The 22,414-nt window shown below is 36.3% G+C and overlaps 2 protein-coding genes across 3 annotated transcripts; one reads left to right on the top strand and one right to left on the bottom strand.

The window, feature by feature from the left end:
• Positions 1–3,401: 3,401 nt before the first annotated feature.
• LOC135935890 (potassium channel subfamily K member 6-like) lies at positions 3,402–21,407 on the bottom strand. Of its 2 annotated transcripts, none has more exons than XM_065478512.1 (5): positions 21,170–21,407; positions 5,517–5,816; positions 4,853–5,092; positions 4,448–4,620; positions 3,402–4,083 (listed from the first exon to the last, which is right to left on the bottom strand). In XM_065478512.1, the coding sequence occupies exons 1-5, from the start codon at positions 21,372–21,374 to the stop codon at positions 4,030–4,032; spliced, it is 972 nt and encodes a 323-aa protein (XP_065334584.1). In that variant the 5' UTR covers positions 21,375–21,407; the 3' UTR covers positions 3,402–4,029. The 2 variants fall into 2 exon arrangements, with proteins under 2 accessions (XP_065334584.1, XP_065334583.1); XM_065478511.1 differs by lacking the exon at positions 21,170–21,407 and adding an exon at positions 11,126–11,573 and having other exon boundaries at positions 3,403–4,083.
• LOC135936439 (C-type lectin-like) lies at positions 6,090–7,842 on the top strand. Its single transcript, XM_065479248.1, has 4 exons — positions 6,090–6,203; positions 6,258–6,307; positions 7,258–7,357; positions 7,414–7,842. The coding sequence occupies exons 1-4, from the start codon at positions 6,128–6,130 to the stop codon at positions 7,659–7,661; spliced, it is 474 nt and encodes a 157-aa protein (XP_065335320.1). The 5' UTR covers positions 6,090–6,127; the 3' UTR covers positions 7,662–7,842.
• Positions 21,408–22,414: the final 1,007 nt, after the last annotated feature.

Consider the following 22,414-nt stretch of genomic DNA (forward strand, 5'->3'; position numbering starts at 1 on the left):
AGGCGAAAAATCTTTAAAATTTTCAAGTAATGCGCCAAAATCTGAAATTTAACTGTTGCTCGTTCCTCATTTTTCTAAATTGCACATTGCTTGGAGATGGATATTTGCGCTAAATTTCCAAACCAAATAAATTAAATGAACCAGCAATGCAATCCTTGTTTATTTTTAGCCAAGTTAAACTCTGAAAAAGAGGAAATAAATTTTTGTTTTTTAAACTGGTTCTGATTTTCCTTGGAATTTAACTTTGCTGACATTAAAACCTAAAAAAATTCTACCAAATCAATTTTTACTCCATTAGTTCAATAATAGCACTAAATATAATTAAACCCTTCATGACTGCCAAAATGTACATTGACAGATTTTTTTTTTATATAATTTGTTATTAAATTTTAAAATGTTTAAGGAGATGTAATAGTTTGTCAATTTTCTACTCCCCCAACAAGTAATAAATCTAACAGTTTTACTTTTTAGTATCATAAATTTATTTACATTTTTTTTAAAAATATTTTCAGCTGGAGATGCTGTAATATATAAATTTTATCAAAATATTCAACCAGAGGTAAGCCTTTCGCTAACTTTTTTCAGTTAGTATAATATTCAGTTTTTCATTAGATTATCATGTTTTATATAGATGTGGTAAACCTTTGGCGGAAAGTGGTTGCTGCTCTACAGAGGTCGGAAACCCTTTTCTCAGAGGACGCCCAAATAATATAGCCTCCTCGATAAATCGGGGGAGAGGGTGCATTTGGCTGCCAGTTCCAGTTGTACGCGTCAGTCAGTGATTGGTTCAGACAAATCGTGCAACGAGGGCGCGAAAACCACGTTCAAGTTAAACAGTGCTCGTTTTATGCTTTCAATAGAAATGCCAATTCTTGTAAATTATCAATTATATGCGGTGCTTGGTACGGCGGGCGCCTCTAAGGTCAGTATAGCAGGCCAAAGAGTGTCAAAGCAGACACCCGGCGAGCTCATTAGCCCACCAGGATGTGCTGAGCAGAGGTAAAAAAAGTTAAGATAAACACTTCAAAGGAAAAAAATGGCAAAACAACGAAAATCAGTATCGGATATCTTTGGCCTTTTGCTCCAAACAAAAACAAAAGTACGCACTGCAATGTAAATGTGGAAGGGCTCCACGTCAAGGTCACTCAAAAATCTTTGCATCTTGTCAATGAAATGAGAAAAGTTTGTGTTGAAATAGGATGCATCCGGACGAAATAAGGTGTGTCCATTTTTGTTTATCACACATACACCAATGCAGACAAGGTGGACATACAGAAGCTTTTTTATTTTTGTTGCACCACCGGACTTGTATTTTTACTCTTTGCTTTCAGTATAAAAAGTGAACACGTGTTGTGTGGGCCGTAAGTGGTAACAAAACTTTTTGATCGCGGGTGCGGCTAGAGGATGCTCGAAAAGATAATAATCAGAGCAACACATGTCATGCGAAAAGACATGTTAGGGTTTGCAATTTTTGTCACTGTTTATTTATTTATTTTTTTAAAACATCGCTGCATTTCCTTTGGTTTATCTCATTCCTCAATATGTTGTATTGATTTCTGTTGCTCAAGAAAGCAAAAAGGGTTGACACATCATTCATCCACCATCTATGGAGCAGCGCTTGAACTATTTCCGCTCTCTGTTCGAAATTGAGCTCGGAGCGCGCGAGGGGAATAATAAAAGCAGAAGAGTTTTGTCTCCTCTCCTTCTGGTTTTATCCTGATAATTTGAACTGAAAACATTCATCCCAGTCATTTTACTGATTGCGGGTTAACAGACTAAGAAATTAAATTTGATAGACAGCATGGCCTGTATTTGAGCCCGCGGTTGACCCGGATGCGAGCTAATTCAAAGCCTCAACCGGCTGCCCTGAAGCCGGACCCAAATGGGCCGTCAGGGTAGTCGTGTCCTCGAATGTCCACCACTGCCAGAAGGGCGAGTGCAAGGGAGAATTACGTTAAGTAATTAATGAGAAGTTGACACACATTAAGACCAGCGACCAGCTCGCATTGTTCACTGCACCTTCCACGCTAAAAATAAATTCAAAGAGTATTAAGATCACCGAGATAATTGTTGCTTTATTCTCCCACTTTGCATCAGTCACAAGGACGATTTATTCGTAGTTTCCATTAAAGAGGGGAAATTGAATAACAAACTTAATCCTCGTTGAATTTGGAGTAATTCAGAGTTTATTAATTTAATCTCTTTAAATGAGCCGGGCACTATTTATGGATTCGCCAAAACAGCGGTTCAATTTAGCTAAATTAATACCACGAGTTCACGTTTGAAATAAATATTTCTCCTTTTTTAGATTGTATTTTGTCAACCTTTGAATATATTTATATTTGCAGATTTTAGCAATGATTTTGATGTAAAATATTAAATTTTTCAGCAATAATTTATATATTGGTATTATGGAAAAATGAAGTGCGTCGATTTACAACGTATTTCCTACGATCTTTATTATTATTATCAGTTTCATACATTATGATTGACCTGTATTACATCGTTGTAATCAACACACTGAATTTTTGCTATGACAGTCATGTAAACACGATAGTCTCAATTGAAACAGATGCGCGACGACGAACAAACAGGCAAAGAAACGTCGATATGAAAATATCACAATTAAAAACGTAAGGAATGTTGCAATAAGTAGCTTTTTTGGATTTAGTTTTTATTTTGTTTGTATTTATCACCGCAGAAAGAGGACCGATTGGTGGTGTCTGCGAAATTGAGTGAGACCTGCTTTGCAAGTGGCAATAATTTTGTTTGGCAGAGATCGAGTTTCGTGTGTGTGTGTAACAACAAGCGAAAAGCAGCAGCACATTTTGGTGTCTGGAATCATTGAAAAGCTTCAGAAAATACAATTTTTTTTGTTAGTATAGGTCAGCAGCTGCCTTGCTTTTTTCTTTCGTCTTTTTTCAAGGCAACATTCCGAAAATTTAAAAATTCGTCGTTGTTGGCAGCTTTTGCAGATGAGAAAATAATGCTTTTCCAGGGAAAGAAGTTTTGTCCACCAGGGCGTTAGTTACCGCTATTAAAATATCCGCGTTTTGTATATTATATTATATAGAGTCCATTGAGATTATTTTCAACGTCGAATATATATCATCTCTCTCTCTCTTAGTAAAATATAGTGTATAATTAACATCGACTGCACAGTGGCTATGGCGTATTTCGCACTTCTGAATGAGACGCTAGCATTTTTTAATTTTTAATATTTCGGGCGCATCATAAGTCAATTTTAAAATCGGTACAAATTCATTTTAAACGTTTTTCATGCGAAATAATTAAAATTATTCCCAATTCTTTTGGTTTAACCTGAAATAATCAGGGTTCGCCAATTTTGCAATGCGCAAATAACGCATTTTTCTAAATTTAACCCAGAAAAGGTTATTTTGCGCCAAAAAAGATATTAAGGAAAAAACTACGATCTTTGTTAGTTTTCAGCCTTTAGAAATTTTTAAAAATCCCTATTTTTGGTCATTCATCATGAGAAATTTTTGTTTAAAATAATCATGTTTCGGAATAATGCGCAAAATTGCATAAAAAACAAGTAAAAAATTTATTTGCGATGCAGTGGGTTTTTCCGGAAAAATTCGGGTTTTTGAGAACCCTAGAAATGGCTGAAATTTGTAAATAAACACTAATAAAAAGGATCAAATCTTCGCAGGAACTTCAAATAGAGATTCAATAGCTGAGAAGAAAAAGCGTCTCTCTACAGAAAATGCGGATATATCTTAAAATTTCACGCTGTTGGGCCAATTGCGATTCGTATATATATTGTTAATCTTATTCCCTAAACGTCACACGATACCATCTTGTTGGTTTAAGTTCTATTTTTATACGTTAAGAATAATAATTGTATTATTTGTAATCCAACGTTAGCCTTGTAGAAACGATTCGTGTGTCTGAAGTAAGCGCTTTCTGATAAATCGTATAATTATGTGATTTTACACGCACAGCAATGACAAATTCATAATTAATTACGGAATACAACTTAACACGTAGTGATTATGCTGCTCATTTTCATGGTCGGAAATCGTCGTCCTCGTCATCGTCCAAATCTCGTCTGGAAGACACCTGCAAAATATACAATAATTTTTATTTTGGTAATATGAAAATTGGACGTTGCCCACTTTAACACTAATACAGAGCTTGTGTCTGCTAGTATATTTCAATAAATATAGTGAAATTTTTACCTTAAAAAAATTTTTTGAAAAAGTTAATTAAAACAATTTAAAATATTTCTGACAAAAAGCGCTAAGAGTTTTTACTTATCTCATTTTTACAATAGGAATAAGATATTAAAAGTAACCAGCAAATTATTTTTTCGTGTTTGTAAAAAACTTCTTGATTAGAGCGCAGTTTAAAATAAAATAACAAATTATGAGAATTATTTTAATAATATTATTTTCATTTTAAATCCAATTTGCATTTAGCAAACCTTAATAATTGTCCTATGGTCGGTTGGTTTATTCTGGTTGAGTCGCACTTTCTCGTGGTCCATGGTAAGGTCGTCGGAGCTCAGGTCAAACAGGTGTCCCATGTGCAGCTCAGGGATGCCGCCAAACACAGACAGCACCAGCATCGCCAGCGTCAGACCAAACAGCAAGTAAACTGAAAAAGAGATTTATTCAATTATATTCTGAATTTCACAAAAAATAAATTTTCTAACAAGGAATTTCATAGGATTTGACGTTTCAGTTTTGAAAAAAACTAACAATTTGTGAGCTTCCTTTAAAAAAATAATAAAACCTAACGCATTTTTAACCCAAGTCATTTAAAATATGCTTCTCATCATGAAGTAAATTTTAATATTTGATATAAAAAAACGAGTTTTGGCACTGACTGGTGGTGAGGACTTTGTAGAGCGGGCGGTACTGCTGGTTGGGCGAGTCGCCGGGGATGTAGTCGCCGAGGCCGATGGTGGTGAGCGAGATGAAGCAGTAGTAGAAGGCGTCCAGGTAGTCCCACTCGGGCTCCAGGTAGGCGAACACCACCGCCGGGATCAGCATGGCCAGCACCACCACGAACGCGCCCACCAGCGTCACGTGCAACAGCCGAATCGACAACGCACCAAGACGATGTCCTACAATCAAAATTGAAATAACTAATTTCTTCCAATTTATTTTTTATTAAGAGAAAAACGGAGAAAATGACAAAACGTGGCTTATAAAATCAGGTTTAAACTTCTGGCAGATATGCAACCATGAACAAAAGTGAAAATAATCTTTTTTTGAAGAATTTAGGATAAAATAAATAGTGGTTGTTTTTCCGGGGAAATTAGCGGTAGTCAGAGATGAAATGGTTATTTTTTTAGGGAAATTCAACATTTAACAAATCTTCATAAAAATTAGCAACCCTTCCAAGGTCATAAAATTAAATGAAGAGCCAGAAAACTCTTGATTGAAAAGGTCTAAATTTTAAATTCCAAAAAATATATTTTTTTTTGTAAATAAATTTTAGTTTTCTTGTAAAGAATTTAATCCTCTTTAAAAAAACTCCCTTCTCACCAAACTTGATGTCGAGGTACTCAAGGAAGGCCATGACGGGCACCATGAGTCGCTGGACCAGCGCCGAGATGAGGATCAGCGTGAAGGGGATGCCGATGACCGCGTAGAAGATGCAGAAGCCCTTTCCGTACTGGCTCAGCGGCGTCACGTGTCCGTAGCCGATGGTGGTGACCACGGTCGTGCTGAAGAAGATGGACTGGCCGAAGGACCAGTTGGGCTCGCCGGTCGCGTTCCGCGTTGCGTACACTCCCCGGTTGCCGGCGGCCACCACCAGCTGCAGCAACTCTTCCAACGCCTCATCTGCCAAAATGCAATAATAAATTAAGATTAATTAAACGACGATTATTTTGAAATAATAAATAAACGAGATTAAGATTGTCAAATAATAAACAAATTAATTTATACGGTGCTAATCAAGATAAAAAAAATTAAATTATTTTTATCAGCACAAAATATTTGTCAATTAATCTTCTTCAAAATGTGACTCCTGAATTTTTAATCCCGATGTGTCGCTCCTAAATTGACAAGCGAGTTTTATCTTGCAATTGTTGCACAGAGCTGATTAGAAATTAGAAGAAAACGCAAATCTATTATTCAGAATTCAAGCTTCAATGATGAGGGTTTGGAGCGTGTCTGTCGCGATTTTCGCAGTGTTTTTGAAAGCGTATGCGACGTTTGATATCCAAGGTAACAAAATCTTCAAAATTTTAGGTTTTTAAATTAATATATTTATATTTTTAGGCCTGACTCCGCTTGGTGAACCAAATGTCTACTTCTTGAGCAGTTTCAGCGTAAGATTTTTACTTATTTTGCAACTCCTCCCTCACCTCTCTGTATTTTCAAACTGAAAAATGGTTTATCTTCATTTAAATTTTTGTTATTTAAATAACAACAAAATACACCGAACAGAATTTAATTTTTGTTTTTTTAAGGTTCTGATTTAAAAATGAAGAAATCATAAAAAAATCAGTTATTTGTGTCACACCCATCCGATTTCATGCGATATAAATCCCGCATTAGAAATTAATTATAGTTTATAATCTGAATAGTTTATTTTTAATCTTGAAAAATAGAGAAAATAAACCTTGCATGCCAGGATTTGGTTTCAAACTGATCTGGTTGAAAGGGAAATAAAAATCTTTAAAATCATTTCCGAGTTAGAAGTAACCATCGCCATGAATTGTGAGACTTTTACATATGCAGAGTTAACATTTATCGCTCCTCTACATTGTAATCTGGTCTGGAATCCCTGATATTCTTGACTCGTCGAGATCATAAAATCAGGTGTACAGGGGTTCACAAGAACTAGTTTGCTTTTTGGAATTTAAAATTGAATCGTCAAACCGCGTCGAATTGGAAACTCTAATATGAACGTTTTTTGACATCTAGTGATTATTTGGATTAAAATATTTAAATTTTTTTACACTAATGCAAAAAATTATAATTTTTTTATGATTTTTCATTTTTAATAATTTTAAAAACACATCAATTCGTTACAATATTAGTATTGACACTTGAGCGCACGTAAACTCGTTGCAATTTTTTTGGAAATTATATTTTAAATCAAAAACTTTATAATTTTAAATTTTTTAAAATAAAATTGGTGCAATTTATTTTATCCAAGACAGCTTAGAGCTTATATTTATAGAAATGTGAATTTAGGTGTCTCAATGAAGCAAAACATTTAATTTAATTTAATTGGGAGTGTAAATTTAAATATTTTTTAATTTCTTTTATACAGGAAACCTGGGAGAAAGCAGAGGAATTCTGCAAGAACGTTACATTCGAACTTTTAAACGTGGAAACCGAAGCGGAAAACGACTTCATCCTGTCTCTCTACAGTCCGAAACAAATTCGCTGCGTAATTACAAATTAAAAGTTCAGCTTTTTTTTGCAGATGTGACGAACCGTGTTTGGATTGGCGGTACGGACGCGGAGGCAGAAATTGGCAGTTTCTACTGGACGCAGAGCTCGCAGCCATTCAACTACACCGACTGGCACGTCGGAGAACCGAGCGGAACGAGCAACACGACCGGACAGACCGAACGCTGCGTCCTCTACTACAACAGACGCGGCGACGTCAAGTGGAACGACGCACCATGCGAAAACGCGTACCCGTTCATCTGCGAGAAGGTCGTCCCCTAACAAGCAATCAAGTACATAAAAACTAGCTCTGACCTAAATAGCTGGGTTTTTTTATCCTGAGTATAATTGTATTAATTAAAAGGGGAGAAATTATCTTACATGTGAACTGCCGGTTCAGTTGGGGATAAATTTCAGTTGTTGAAAAATTTCGATTCGATACTTGCGGAGGTTTGAAAAATAAAAATTAATAAATGTCTGAATTTCTGTATTAATTTACGCGAAACTTTATCAAGTTATGCATTCCAGGGTTGAGAAACACCCGCATTTACATGCAGAGCAGTGGCAAAAAGTTTTGTTTTTTAAATTTTAACCAGTTTCTCGAAGGCAATGTTTGCACCTACTCTGTTCTCGATAGATAATTTTCTAATTATTAGCTCATGATCTCGACTGAAAAATTATCAGACAAATGGAGGCAGCAAAAAATCTGCAAAGTGGAAGAAATTTTGACTACTCCGACTTTAGATTTTAACATGCAAAATATGGAATAAATTCATTTCTTGGGCAAGAAAATGGTAAAAAATGGAGTGGTATATACCGTAATACAACAAGTAAAAAAACGGGTGGTAGGAAATATGCAACCCTTTTGGCAAATGTTTTCCCTACGTGTAAGAATAAAATAATTAATTATTCAATTTCATTCAATTCAATTAATCTGAAAATTTTAATAGATCTTTTTAGCAAATTATTTAATTCTGTTTCTCTGGTGAAAGACCTAAAAATATATTTTAACTCGATGAATTGATCAAGAGGCTATAAAATATAAATAAAGTGTCCATAAAGTGGATTTTTTAAGGTCTGTCTACTTTATTTTCATTATTAAATGAAGATAGATCTGAAAATGCCTTCATAACTTCACATTCTAAATGTTGTTACCCTTTGGTTTACTGCCTCAGGTTTATAATACAAAGATTAACTAGCAATTATTGATTAGTGTGGAATATTTAATAACCTTTCAACTTTAGAGGTGTCCTTTGGTATATTAAAAAAAGAAGAACATTGTTTTCATTGAATTTATATTAATTAAAATTTCAATAATAAATAAAATTTAATCAAAATAAAACATTATTTTAATTTAAATAAATAATATAAATTTATTCTTTATAAAATTGTTAGATGATATTAAATATTTTTAAGCCATATATGACAAAGAACGCTTTTAAAGCACTAATTTTTTTATTTTACAAATGTAGCAAATAAATAAAAGTAGCAGAGGGTTAACATGCAGAGTCAAGGAAAGTAAAGGGGAGTATAAAAGAGGGTAGATTTTGAAATTCTTATGGGTTTAACCAGAGAATTAGAGCCGAGAAAATTTTTAAAGCAAGAATTAAGTCAAAAAATTAGCTTTTCTTGATTCACCATTCTGAAATTTCCACTGAATTTAATTAATGCCATAATTTTTAAAATCCCAAAATCCTGAGCTCATTTAAAAACCTTTGCCCTTGACTTTAACCGTCAAAGTTGGCGTCAGTTTAAATGGGCTCGGCGAGAGGAATCTAAAAGCACCTATTTTTTTTTAAATTGATTTATAAATGGTGAGATGAGACACTGAAAGGTCTGAAAGTTTTCCAAACTCGTCCCATAAAACCCGTTAAAATGAATATATACACAATTTTTATAAAATTATTATTTTTTCAATAGAAATGGAGAGTCCTGAAGTAATTATCTCTGAGCAGTTTATAATTCCATTTAATCCTATTCTTCCAAGTGCGTCTGTCTCGTGGAGAAGAGGCTATCCCTTTGTGACCTTGCAGGCCCGCCATTCAAAGCTCAGCCGCGGATAATACTCAAATTGGCCGTGATCCGCCGGTGTTTTGCATCTAAGCCGATTTGTACACACCACGCCTCTAATTAATGCACTGCGTGAGTGAGTGTTTTGTCCACGATCGTGAATGGAAGAGGGAAAATATTTGCCGAAAGCGAGAGCCGAGACGCGCAGTGGAAAATTTGACGCCGCACGACTGATTGCGAGTTGTTGTTTGTCGGCGGCAAAAGCAATTTGCATTTCATTAATCGGCGAAGCGGCTCGAATTCCCTCCTCCGACGCCGATAGTCTCAGCCTCCTTCAGCACACCTCAAAAAATATTGTTGTTTTTTTCTGTAAATAGTGTTGCAATAACCACCAGGGTTCGCAAAAACCCCACTGAATTCAAAATAAAAAAACCTTTTTGCGGGTTTTTCGGGAATTTTGCCAAAAAAGGGATTGGCCAAAAGGCCAAAAGTTTTATCTTTCTCTTCGTAATTTTCCGAAATTTCTGAATTTTTGGCGCGAGAATCGGAAAAAATCCAAAACTGGTGGTTTTTCAGCTGTTTTTTCTGCGCAAAAAATCAGTGGTGAATTTTGGCGCATAGCCAAATTGATAAACCTTCACTGCGAAAACCTCCAGAAAAACAGGAAGTAGAATAACATCATTTCTAGGAACAGATAAAATAATATCAACACATAATTCACAAATCCGGGTTGTTTTAAAAAAAAAATCAACTACACATCTATTTAAAATCGTTTTCTAGCAATTTCAGGCAATTTTCACAATTTAAAATATGATTTATCTATGATATGGAAAAAGTGCTCTAGTTGAAATTGAAAAAAAAATAAAAGTGCGCTGCTAAAAAAAAATTGCAAATGCACCACTTTACAAGAAGATTTTTCGTCCGTAGCAGGGTTCTATTTTTTGCTTTAACCCCCTGGTTTTTTCCCCACTGGTGTTTAACTGTTTTTACCGCTCGATTTTTACCAATTTCTTGCGCAAGAATGATTTTTTTCCATTTTTCCCTGTGAAAATCTGAAATTTGCGGTCGGAGTGGTCAAAATTTCCTCTCTGTGCAGAATTTTTTCTTTTAGATTGCCATTTTCTACCTCAATTTCTCCAAAAATTTATCCCTGACAGTTTTTCAAGTCGAGGCCATGAGCTAAAATTATAAAATTATTGAAAACTGAGTTACAAACATTGCCTGTAAGGAAATCCACCACTGCACTTTTTTTAAAATTGCGGGTTTTTATTCCTGGACTAAAATTAAAAAAATACAGGTGTTAAGCGAAATGAGCTAAATAGTTTTATTGCCTAATTTAGCCAATTGGATGTCATTTTAATTTTATTTTTCAGGACTAAAAACCAGTTTAAATGATTTTTAATTACTTCAAAGCATTTAAATACCATTTAGTGTGTTTTTAAAAAAGTCTATAGATAAATTATATTAAGGTTAGCTGTTATTACCCCACCAACAGATAATTTTTAATGGTTTTGTACGCTCTTATTTCAATATTAAATGCACCGCAGACGCAGAGCTTTTAACTCCCCGTAAAAAAAGGGAAAGAAAGAGAGAAACGCAGTTAATCCTGTCCTGTCACGAGACTCGGAGTGAAAGCCGATCCCAGTTGACCTTCGATCCAATCGATTTTATACATACACACTCAAAAAAATATATAAATATAAATTACGAGCCCTTTTTTGAATAATATTTAATACCTTCGACGTCTGGGTACCGGTCGAGGAAGGCCTTGCGGTGTTGTGCCACCGTCTGGCGGTACCTGTCCTCCTCAGGGCTTTCGATGTGGTAGAAGACGAGTCCGCCGGCGCACAGGTACAGCGCGTACGCCAGCACCAGGGTCAGGGTGAGGGCGGTGCTCCTGCGCACGCCGAGCACCGTGATGGTGCGGGCCCGCTGCATCGCGAACGCCACCGGCGCCGTCCGGTTCGTCATAGTAAGTATGTAATTCTCGCGTCCGACACGGCGACTGATCTTCGCAACAATGGGACAACAGAGAGAATGTCGGCGATTGTCGCGCAGTCACCGCATTGCGCGGCAAAACGGCGGGTCACGGCGGACGAGACGCGCGTCGGACGCCCGGACACATCGGACGGGACGCGTCTTCTGTGTCTGTCTGCCTCTGCTTGGAGGCTGGAAGCGGCTAATAATCGGTTCGAATTCTGACACCGCGAATTCGTGCGAAAAGCGAAACCGGTTTTCCCGCCACTGATAGCAAATGGGATTAGTGTCGAACCGGTTTAAACTTGAGAATGTTGGAGTGGAGAACACCGTCGCCGTCCCCACTCCTGCTGGTGCCAAGCGAGCACATGAGTTTTCATTGCTGCCACCATGCTAGTGGCGCCACTCGTTTTACCGATGGAGACCACCCCCGTGAAGCGGCCGAATTTTCAAACTGATTTAACTCAGCAGCCGCGGAGCATAGTGAATTAATTCCGAATGTTTTTTGAATGGATGAAGCTTTGTATCGGGAGTTGACTATTGAGTGTAACTCTGTCAGGTTGGCAGTGGTTTGTTCTCGGATAACGCAGAGGGTTCATTCATCCTCTGCTGGCACTCGCCCAATGGAATAAATAAACGCGCACAGCTTGTAAACATGATAAGATTATTATATTTTTTATATAGGACTCGATTATTTTTTGCTCTTGAAATCGGTGCATAGCCATCAAATGAGCACAAAACAACTTTAGATTTTATTAATTTGCTAACAGAATTGTTTTTAGTCCTCATTGCAAATAAAAATCTAGAAAAATTTATATTTTGGCTTTAAAATTATTGCTGTAACGAAAATGTCATAATATTTAAAACTTATTTAATAAATGACTTCCATTCTGCAGGATTTTCTTACAATTAGTTTTCAAATTTTAATCACATTCTGGAATATTTCAATTTTAAAATGCATCGAGAGTTGCTGGGAAACTTCTAATGGCAGTAAAATAAAATAGCGACTAGCCAATTTTATAGATCTCTCCAATTTCCACCTATTTCAAAATGTTACCGTAAATTGAAATACATTTTTGCAAAAAAAAAAATAAATAAAACTGTTATTTCGCATGTAACCTGTGACCACCAGTGACTGATTACCAGACCAACAGTTGACATTGAATTAGTCAACAAACTGTGTGGGGGAAATGCATTCTATCCAAAGAGCACTTGTCTTACGCTAGCAGTTTGAGCGATCAAATTTTTATTGAAAGATATTTACTCCCCAAATTGATCATATTTCAACCGGAACAGTCTTTCGCCTATTTATTTTAATTTTGTCTGTTTTAAGAAATAAAAACAATTTGAGATTTGAAAGGGAAAATATTTTTTCTTCAAAGGCCTAATACTTATCGGATCATGAAGCAATAAAAAAAGAATTAAAATCAGGAAAATAAAAATTCATTCGCGTCCCTCACTTAAAATTGTATTGTTTAATTAATGTTTTGTTGAATTAATCCAAATTTCTTTTCCTGGCCATTTTTTTTAAATCTTTTACGTCCCCAGTAACCAGTTTAGACGTTATTTTGGATTTTTATAATTAAATTAATTTAAAAACAACACAAATGCATGGAAAAATTTAAAATTGTATTAAAAATAAATTTTTTGTTACTTTCACAAGGTGAGATTTTTTGCCATTTTCATAATTAAAACAATTTGCTGAATTACATTAATAATTTTTAGCAATTGCAAAAGAATTAAATTATTGGCAAATTTACTGACCTAATTTGAATGACGAAAAAATAAATCATTTAATTTGTATTAAGAATTAAGGAAATTTTGATAGCTCTAAATTAAAAAAAATTGTTAAAAATCACAGCCAATTTATCGTTTTGTGCGAATGTTGGGTGGAAGACAAGGCCGCACCTTCACAGAGTCCTTATTTCCATCGTCGTTCTTTGTCTTTTTTTTACTTTGTGTGATGAAGAGAGCAGATCGAGCTGTGCGCCTATCGGATATTGGATTTCTGACGACGTGCGCGAGCCGTGTTTTCCTAGCTCTCCTCGACTGTCTCTCTCTCTATCATGCGTGCGGCCAGATAAAATATTTACCTTGCTTTCATTATTATTTCTGGATTATCGACTCGCTTCGGCGAATCGACGGCCGGCAGCTACGACGCAACTTTTCCATCAAAACTTTACACTCATGGAACTTTCCCGACGCGACTCTGGCAATGCGAAATAAATATAAAGTTGAAATAAATGTCGAAGGTTTCGACCTTCTCAGCAGACTGAGAGTGCTTTTGAGAGGTAAGGGTGATAAAAATATATTTTATTTTTGTCTGTATCGCTATAGGATCGTTTAAATTTTTGTTATTTAAATAACAACAAAATGCACTGAACAGAATTTAATTTTTGTTTTAAAGTTCTGATTTAAAAATGAAGAAATAATGAAAAAATCAGTTATTTATTGTGTCACACCCATCCGATTTCATGCGATATAAATCCCACATCAGAAATTAATTATAATTTATAATGTGAATGGTTTATTTTTAATCTTGAAAAATAGAGAAAATAAAAATTGCATGTCAGGATTTGGTTTCAAACTGATCAGGTTGAAAGGGAAATAAAAATCTTTAAAATCATTTCCGAGTTAGAAGTAACCATCGCCATGAATTGTGAGACTTTTACATATGCAGAGTTAACATTTATCGCTCCTCTACATTGTAATCTGGTCTGGAATCCCTGATATTCTTGACTCGTCGAGATCATAAAATCAGGTGATCAGGGGTTCACAAGAACTAGTTTACTTTTTGGAATTTAAAATTGAATTCTCAAACCGCGTCGAATTGGAAACTCTAATATGAACGTTTTTTTGACATCTAGTGATTATTTGGATTAAAATAATTGGAATTTTTTACATAGATGCGAAAATTTATATATTTTTTATGATTTTTCATTTTAAATAATTTTAAAAACACCTCAAATTCGTTACAATATTAGTATTGACAGTTGAGCGCACGTAAACTCGTTGCATTTTTTTGGAAATTATATGTAGGATCGTCAGATTTATGCAAATTTTTGTCGTTGTATAAGCCAAAGAGATGGCGCCACGATATACTTTCGCAATACATTTAATTTTGAGGCACTTCCGCTGCGATTTCAGACTCAATCCTGCCATTGTGCATTCTTCAGTTGATATTTTTACTTTTGACGAGCTGAAATCCCAAATTGGTTAAGCCAATCGTCGTAGAATCGTGAAAAACTATTTTTTTTAAATTGATTAAAAATTAATTGGCTCTAGTTTCCTCACCTTTTTAAAAAAATTATATGCACACTTGCTCCTAATTTGATTAAACTTTGATTGAAATCAAATTCTGATGTTGTTTGACTATTTAAAAGTGTCAATAAATTAAAAGTAAATATATACTATCGCTGAACTTAGAAAAAATAATCAATAATTCCCATAATTCCTTTCCATGTGACAGTAAAAGGATATATTTCCCCTGAGTCAAAGCTGTATTATGTGCATTTGATGCACGTTTTTTGCCGCCACTGCAGCCCTTAAAATTCTCCCCTTACGGCGTGTGCTGCCGCTGCACCTGATGGTGGAGAGAGCGATCAGTTACACTCCCACTCATTCCACTGCATCAACAACAAGAACGGTACTACTTGTTCTAGCAACCTCTTTCGAAATATTCCTCTAATTTTGCCCCAAAATCCACGTGCAACGTTATTTTTGGCTGTGGGAAGTCTGTTTCAAGCGAATATCAGCAACTGGCGCTACCATGGCAGACTCAATCCATATTAGAATGGCAAAAATGGTGCAGCGGCAAGGAGAAAATGCAGCGAATCGAATCCGGGCCATCGCCGCTAATTTTGGTGCGCAGATTCCAGATAATTTCTTGCGGTTTCATCTCCACGACCAGCGTATGTATTTTATCGCCAAATGTTTTTGACGGACTTTTTTACTTCTTCATGAAATAAATTATATATTTTTTTATTTTACTGTGGTAGTGCGCCTTTTCCCCAGTATTAATTCACTTCCCCTCAATTCAACTCTAAACCAGGCCCGGATATAGTCCATCGGGCAATAACCCGGTGGGCCGCCGGGCCAGCCACCGGACCGACCGTGGGACCTGCCGCCCGACACTCGATTCAATTCCTAAAAAGAGCACGTCTCGTTGTGCGCCCCGCGTTCACAAACACCCAGTTAACAACCATAAACAGTTATTTTTCGCTGTAAGAAATTCCAGAAATTCCACTTTCAAAAATTAAAAAATGGCATTTTCGATTTTTGTTTTTTTGCATTTTTCCAAATCTCGGGTTCTAACCATCAGAATCGTAAAAACTATCCACCGTTAGACTTGTCTCGACCTTCACTAACCAGTTAAGCCCGCTCATCCCCATTGCTACAATTTTGAAAAAAATATTTTAGTATATTTTAGTCCTATGGGCCGCAAATTAACGAATTTAAGGTTTTTCGATCATATGACTCGAATCGACCTCCACTAACCATCTTAAGTATTTATTAAGGGGTGCCACCCTCATATCCCCCTTCAACCCCACGAATCTGGCTCCCGCTGACCCAAATGACCTTTTTCAGTGTACCACGACCTGAGAGCTTGTCCGCTTATTGCTTTCTCAACGATTTAGAGCACATTATTGCAGATAGTCTTCAACGATTTTTCACCCCCGCCTGTTACCGACCCTCCTCGTTCGAAATTCGAAACCACCCGCACCAAACGTCGAGTGCGAAGCGCTTGTCTTTTAGCAACGAAACCCAAATTTGTCTGTTGCAAAAATCGTTCCAACAAGTGAAGAAAAATTAAAAAAAAACCAATCCTTTGTCGAATGTTGCTGGGAAAAGGCGCTGCCACAGTGATTTAAAATTTGATGACCAATTTATTTATCAATATTTCAATGTTATTCCAGCAATTGAAATGATTCTGCAGATTGTGGAAAACTTGATGGCAAAAGAGTGTACTTCACTAAGGCGAGAAGGAATACAGATGGATGTGTTAATGCTGCCTGTCCTTCGCCTCTATCTCGCCACGGGACCCAGAAAAGTCGATTTGACGGCTTTTCTATCATTCTGCCCAAAACTACTCAAATATGAATATTTAAAATTTGTAATACAATATGACAGAGATATCAGGCGATAATTAATTTTCTCATTCTTTACAGTCGGTGAATTGGATAACTGAAAAGGCTGCTGACGACATTGAGGAACTATCTCTGGTCCACACTGATAGAAATGGCCCATATTTTTCTCACACTGCCGATGACGAACTGTTGCAGGCGTTGGGAAAATTAAAACGCCTAAAAGTACTTAGGATTGAAGAAATTTGCGTCATCAGCTTGATTGACTTGATTCAGCTTTGCCAAAATCTTCCCAACCTGGAATATCTCCATTTCAACATAAATGACTACAAAGACCAGCTTGCCTTCAACGACCTGGATCTTTCTGAAAAACTGAAAAACGCAATGCCAAAACTGCAGGTTTTCCTGTTTGAATTACAAGAACGAAAGAATACCCGCATCTTGCTCAAGTGCTGCGCTGAGAATCTTCCAAATCTTCGCGTCATCGAAACTTTTTCAAGCAGATTCAGCTCTTTTGAAGATTACGAGTCAAAAAGGGACACGATAGCCTGCGCCCCGGGAAGCTCAAACCTCAGACACTTGATGGTTGACTTTTTTGATGTGGAAAGCGGCAATGTTGATATCAGTCACTTACCATTGGCTTTTCCTTTGATCACGCATCTCAAGGTTAGTTTATATTAATTAACTGAACTATTCCACACTCATAAATATCAGAATATTTTAAAAAATGACCAATTATTGGAACTTAACCTCAACCTCAAGATTTTTCTGATTGTTTGACTGATTTTGGGAATTTCCAGAACAATTTAAAAATTAATAAACCGTTTTTCTGCAGATTTATTGGTCGCTTTCCGCCGCCAACGAAGCAGATAATTTGACAACGTTGCTGCAGCTGACCCACTTGGAAAGTCTGGACTTCATCAACGTCCCGAAGAACATTTTCCACCTTTTTGTGAAAAAATTCGGACCGAATCTGCGGGAAATTTCGATTACTTATGACGATGATGACGATCACCATGATGCTGATGGTGATGCTGAGATGGTTGAGTGTAGCGCATCAACAGACTGTTCGTTCGGCCAACTATTAGAATCGTGTCCGAAGCTAGAGAGACTCGCATTCATGAAAAATTTCGAGGAAGATCTGGAGCCTATCAAGTTTTTTAGCAATCTCAAGGAGATCAGAGTGGACTGCTGGAGGTAACAATAACTTTGGAATTAGTTTGAGAATACAATCTATAAACAACAGTTCCAGGTCTGGAGACAAAAATATTCGACTGACTGACATCATCGTTCGAGCTCCGAACTTGGAAAAAATAACTCTCGACAGCAGCTGCATCGACTATGAAGAACTTGGCACGTTAATCGGAGACAGGGAAATGCTGGGAGAATTGAAAGAACTTCATTTCGAGTCTTATATGAATTCTATTGACAATTTCCAACATGATAATTTTAGGAAATTATCGAATTTAATTAAATGCTTTGCGGCGTCGAAGCCAACCATTAATGTCATTACGTTCGATGTGCATCATTATTTTAAAATTAATAGCTACGCAGCGCTGGCAAGGAGCTTGAAGAGCGGAAAAAGGACGAATGACGAAATCGACGGCATCACCCAGTTTTTTGAAAGTGCAAATGACAGTAGCGAGTTTGCGGAGTTGTTTGTCGACGAAGAACTGATCGCTACTCTCGAAACGTGTGGGTGTTAGATTTTAATCTAGTGCGTATTTTCTGTTTAAACTTTTTTACTTTACTATAAAATTTGTACCTCCCGAATATCCTCAATTGACCAGTTGCATAAACCCTTAGTTATCAAAGCCGCCAACAGATGGCTCAACCACACTTTCTTAAAAATTTTGTTTTAAGCGGTTTTAAGGCATTTCCGCTGCGATTTCAGACTCAATCTAGCTATTTTGCTTTTTATAATTAATTTGCTTTTTTTGACGTGCTGAAAACCAAAATCGGTTCAGCCATTCGCCGTAGAAACGTTGGAAAAGATTTTTTTATTTCAAAAAATAGTTTTTCACGATTCTACGGCGATTGGCTGAACCGATTTTGGTTTTCAGCACGTCAAAAATTAGCAAATTAATTGAAGAATGCACAGTAGCTAGATTGAGTCTGAAATCGCAGCAGAAGTGCCTTAAAATCGAAAGTCTACGGTGGCGCCATCTGTTGGCGGCTTCGAGCACTTAGGGTTTATGCAACTGGTTGAGAGTAAAGGCAAAAATAATGAGAGCTCAAATTTCAACTTCCATTCATATCCGCTGTGCTGCTCGCGCTCGCTTTAGCAAAAATCAACTATAGAAACAAAAATCCTCGTCAAAGATAAAAAAAACCGTTGGTAAAGTGGTGTTGCAAAAACAAAAATTCGCGTTTGAACGTGACATTAAGCGCGAGCGACCAAGGGAGCTATGAGTTCGCGTGCCATGACGCAGAAATTGCGCCTTTTTTGGTGCGCGTTTGTTTTTTGTCGTGGGCGCGTGCGGTCGATAATTCTCTGCTCCTGCTTGCTTGCTTTTGCTCTCTCGCATGTGAGCCGTGGGATGCGGTTTCCGAGATGAAAGACCGGATTAATCGCTTGCTAATTACAAGCTGCTGTGTAATTAGCGCGAATCCTCACCGCCGGCGGCTAATCACGTGATTGCAAAGTGCGTAATTAATTCACTCTCGGCGCCACGTGCCCAAGCGAGAGCATCGATCCGCTTTTACGCAACACCTTTTTCGTTCTAATCGCGACATAATGCGCCCTTTATCTGCATCGACGATATGATTGATTGTTATTTTATGTAAGACCCGGCTGAATAATTAAATAAAACCAGGCGGATTTCGTATCTAATCGTGGCCATTAATTTAACATCACATTTTCGAGAGCGTGGAGACGAAGACGGAGGCGAATCAATGAGTGGGGCAAAAATAGATTTAGGGGTTTGTTTTTGACAGTTTCAACCAGACAGAGAGTTTAAATTGAGATTTATATTGGAAAATCCTCGTTAACTAATCTCTATAAGGAGTCAGTTTTGAGCCAAATTTTGGAAAATTGGCATTTAATTTTTTTTAATGTTTTTCAAATGGCGCAAACAGTATCCATTATTGAAATCTAACTTTATTTCGCAATTTAGAGTTCTCCCAAATAATTTCATGTGCTGTTGGTTGAATTCCAATGAGAGGAATTGAAATCTGAAAAAAAAAACAATAAATTTTAGAAAAAAAACTAAAAAAATTAATATTTGTATTAATTCAGCTAAAAATTTTAATTATATTTAATTACAGCCCTGTATTGTTCAAATTAAAATTATTTAACAGGTGTACAGACCGGAATGCAAAGAAAAAAACCCAAAAATCTTCGTTGACGTAGAGTTCAAACGCTTTTTGCTTCTATAAATATAATTTTGCATACAATTTTTGTAACAAAATTCCTTGAAAAATTTGATTTATATGTTTTAAATCAAAATTTCCAAAGTTTGTGAATGATTTTCTTCTATTTCATCAGCCTACAACTGTGAGTTTCTTGATGAATTTTCTGTTCCTTCCTTTATTTTTAACCAAGTTTTCGTGAACTCTTTTTTGTTGTAAAATTTTAAAAGTCGTTTTCATTTGTTCTATGACAGGCTTTTCAATTCGCAACAAATTTTCTTAAAAACAGCAAGTATCTTAAGAATAAATTAATCAAAATTAAGGACTGTGTTGAAATAAAAACCGGACAAAGTGTTTTCTCATTGTCAAGAGCGACAATTTTATTTACGTCTAGGAAATAACATTCCTCGACAGGCTTCTTCTAAAGAATATTATAAAAATTTAAAAAGCTGATTAGTCAAATAACACCCAATTTTTATCAAAATGACTGATGAAAGCAAAGAGACTGGCAGTCGGGAATGCCATAAAGCCACCAGCCAACCTCAATAACATGTTCAATTGCTGTTTGTATGGAAAACAAGATAATTTTTATCGAACTTAATTTCCGCATAGAATTCTTGGCAAGAAAAATTGCATTTAACTATTTTTATTTTTTAACTGAGTTAATTTTTTTAATTTAAATATCTTTTTAATATTTAATTTTTTTAAAAAATACGCTAGCAAAAACTTTATCAAGAAGACAATAAAACTCTTTTTACTATAATTATTATTTTAATTTAATTATAATAATTTTACAGTGCAGAGCAGACATTTTTAAAGCCAAGACCAAGAGTCCCTTCATATATTACGTTTTGAAAATTTCAATATAATTGGCATTATTCAGTTTCATATTATGGTTTCTCAAAAATAGAAAAAAAATAAATAAATAAGCGATCGCACCTCTCCGGAATTTTTTTAATTTTCCTAATTTTTACGGGCTTTTCTGATTTCATTCGAGCGGACATAATGAAATTATAAATATATTTTTTTAAATCCAACAGTGAGGTAAAATGTAGTATGAAAAATATTTTAAAAAAACTTAGAAACCCCTTACAATTAAAAATCTTCGAAGATTACCATTTAGCTGGTGTGAATTCCATTAATATATCTTGCCCAAAAACTGTATTTTAGCTAAACACTTAAATTATTACAAAATCAAACAGCTATTTTTTCCTGCTAAAATTTTTAAATTGCTTTGCTGTCACAAAACAAGTCGGTGGAAATGAAAACAAATAAAAAATTCTAATTTTTCAGAATGACAGTGGTTGGAGCTTCAAATAAATTAAAGCAATAAAACTAAAATAATGTAAATTTCCAATTTGTATTCACCTGTGACCTGTGGGAAGGTGTGAAGGAACTGCTTCCTGGCGATGCGCAACACGTCGACGAGTTTGGCCTCGATGGGGCGCTCGATGGCGCTGAAGACGGCGGCGCCGACGGCAAGGTAGGCGGCGTAGGCGGCGACCAGGGCCAGCACCTTCAGGGTCTGCTGGCCGGGGCAGCAGCAGAAGCACCTGGCGCGCATCAGCTGCATGTCTCGCAGTGCAGCCTCGTGTCCCTGCCGTCGAGAGGCAGCAGTCCGGGCGCCGCGCGACACAGTGCGGCGCCGCCAGCGCCGCTGACGCAGGCGCCAACCTATTGATCCCCGCCGACGGCCCCCAGCATCCCTTTTCTTTTCTATTTTCTTTCTTCCTCGGCCGACCGACCAACTGAGTGGGCGGAATTTTTCTTTGCTCGCCGCGCGACAAGCCGCACGCACCTGAATAATTAATGCTGCCCTGACACGACACACAAAAACAACGCGTTTTATCGCCTGTTTTTTGCACCAATCAGCGAAAATGTAGGTCAAAACCAGAAATTTTCACATAATTTTGAGAGAAAACAATTAAAAAAACGTCTTGTCGAATAATTTGGCAAATAAACTCGTTTAAAAAACAGCCTGACTGATTCTTTTCTTAAAACCATAGTTTTAATTTCCTAAGGAAATGCTTCTAGAACGTATCCCAAGGCAGGAAACTGAAATCCGGACCTTTTCTGGTTTTTCACACAAAACCGGAAATATTTTAACAGGATTTTCAATATAAAAAATCAATTTTTCCTTTTTTTATATTAATAATAATTATGCCCCCGTGGCAAAAAAGGCGTCTGAAAATTTCAGAGTGGTGTTATTTTTAATTTTCGAGAATTTCCACTTCAAAAAATGACATTTTTCGATTTTTTGGGAACTTTGCACCTCCAAATCTCGGGTTGTAGCCATCAGAATTGCAAAAACTAACCACCGTTAGACTTGTCTCGACCTCAACTAACCAATAAAAGTATTTAGAGGGTGCTTACCCCCATCCCCTTTCAACCCCATTTCAAAAATTTCGAGAAAAAATATTCTAGCATACTTCCTCTGGGCTTAAACATAGTTTAAATTGCCCAGAACTCCTTCTTAACTACCACCACATCCTTTCTTTTAAAATAAAAAGATTTTTTTAGAAAAAAGAACTACAAATTAATTCAAAATTTTGAAGTTTAAATTTTTTACTTTTTTGAGGGTTTATTTGAAGTATTGCCACTTAGGGGTGGAAG

This window comes from Cloeon dipterum, chromosome 2 (assembly GCF_949628265.1).
Source record: "Cloeon dipterum chromosome 2, ieCloDipt1.1, whole genome shotgun sequence".
NCBI classification, from domain to species: Eukaryota; Metazoa; Arthropoda; class Insecta; order Ephemeroptera; family Baetidae; genus Cloeon; species Cloeon dipterum.

What these genes read in the sequence shown, in the direction of transcription:
- LOC135936439 (XM_065479248.1), top strand. Translation starts at nt 6,128, where the DNA reads ATGATGAGGGTTTGGAGCGTGTCTGTCGCGATTTTCGCAGTGTTTTTG. An exon ending in ACTTCTTGAGCAGTTTCAGC is followed by an intron (nt 6,308 to 7,257) that starts GTAAGATTTTTA and finishes TCTTTTATACAG; the next exon opens with GAAACCTGGGAGAAAGCAGA. An exon ending in CTTCATCCTGTCTCTCTACA is followed by an intron (nt 7,358 to 7,413) that starts GTCCGAAACAAA and finishes TTTTTTTTGCAG; the next exon opens with ATGTGACGAACCGTGTTTGG.
- LOC135935890 (XM_065478511.1), bottom strand. Translation starts at nt 11,360, where the DNA reads ATGACGAACCGGACGGCGCCGGTGGCGTTCGCGATGCAGCGGGCCCGC. An exon ending in CCGGTACCCAGACGTCGAAG is followed by an intron (nt 5,817 to 11,125) that starts GTATTAAATATT and finishes GCATTTTGGCAG; the next exon opens with ATGAGGCGTTGGAAGAGTTG. An exon ending in CTACAAAGTCCTCACCACCA is followed by an intron (nt 4,621 to 4,852) that starts GTCAGTGCCAAA and finishes TCTCTTTTTCAG; the next exon opens with TTTACTTGCTGTTTGGTCTG.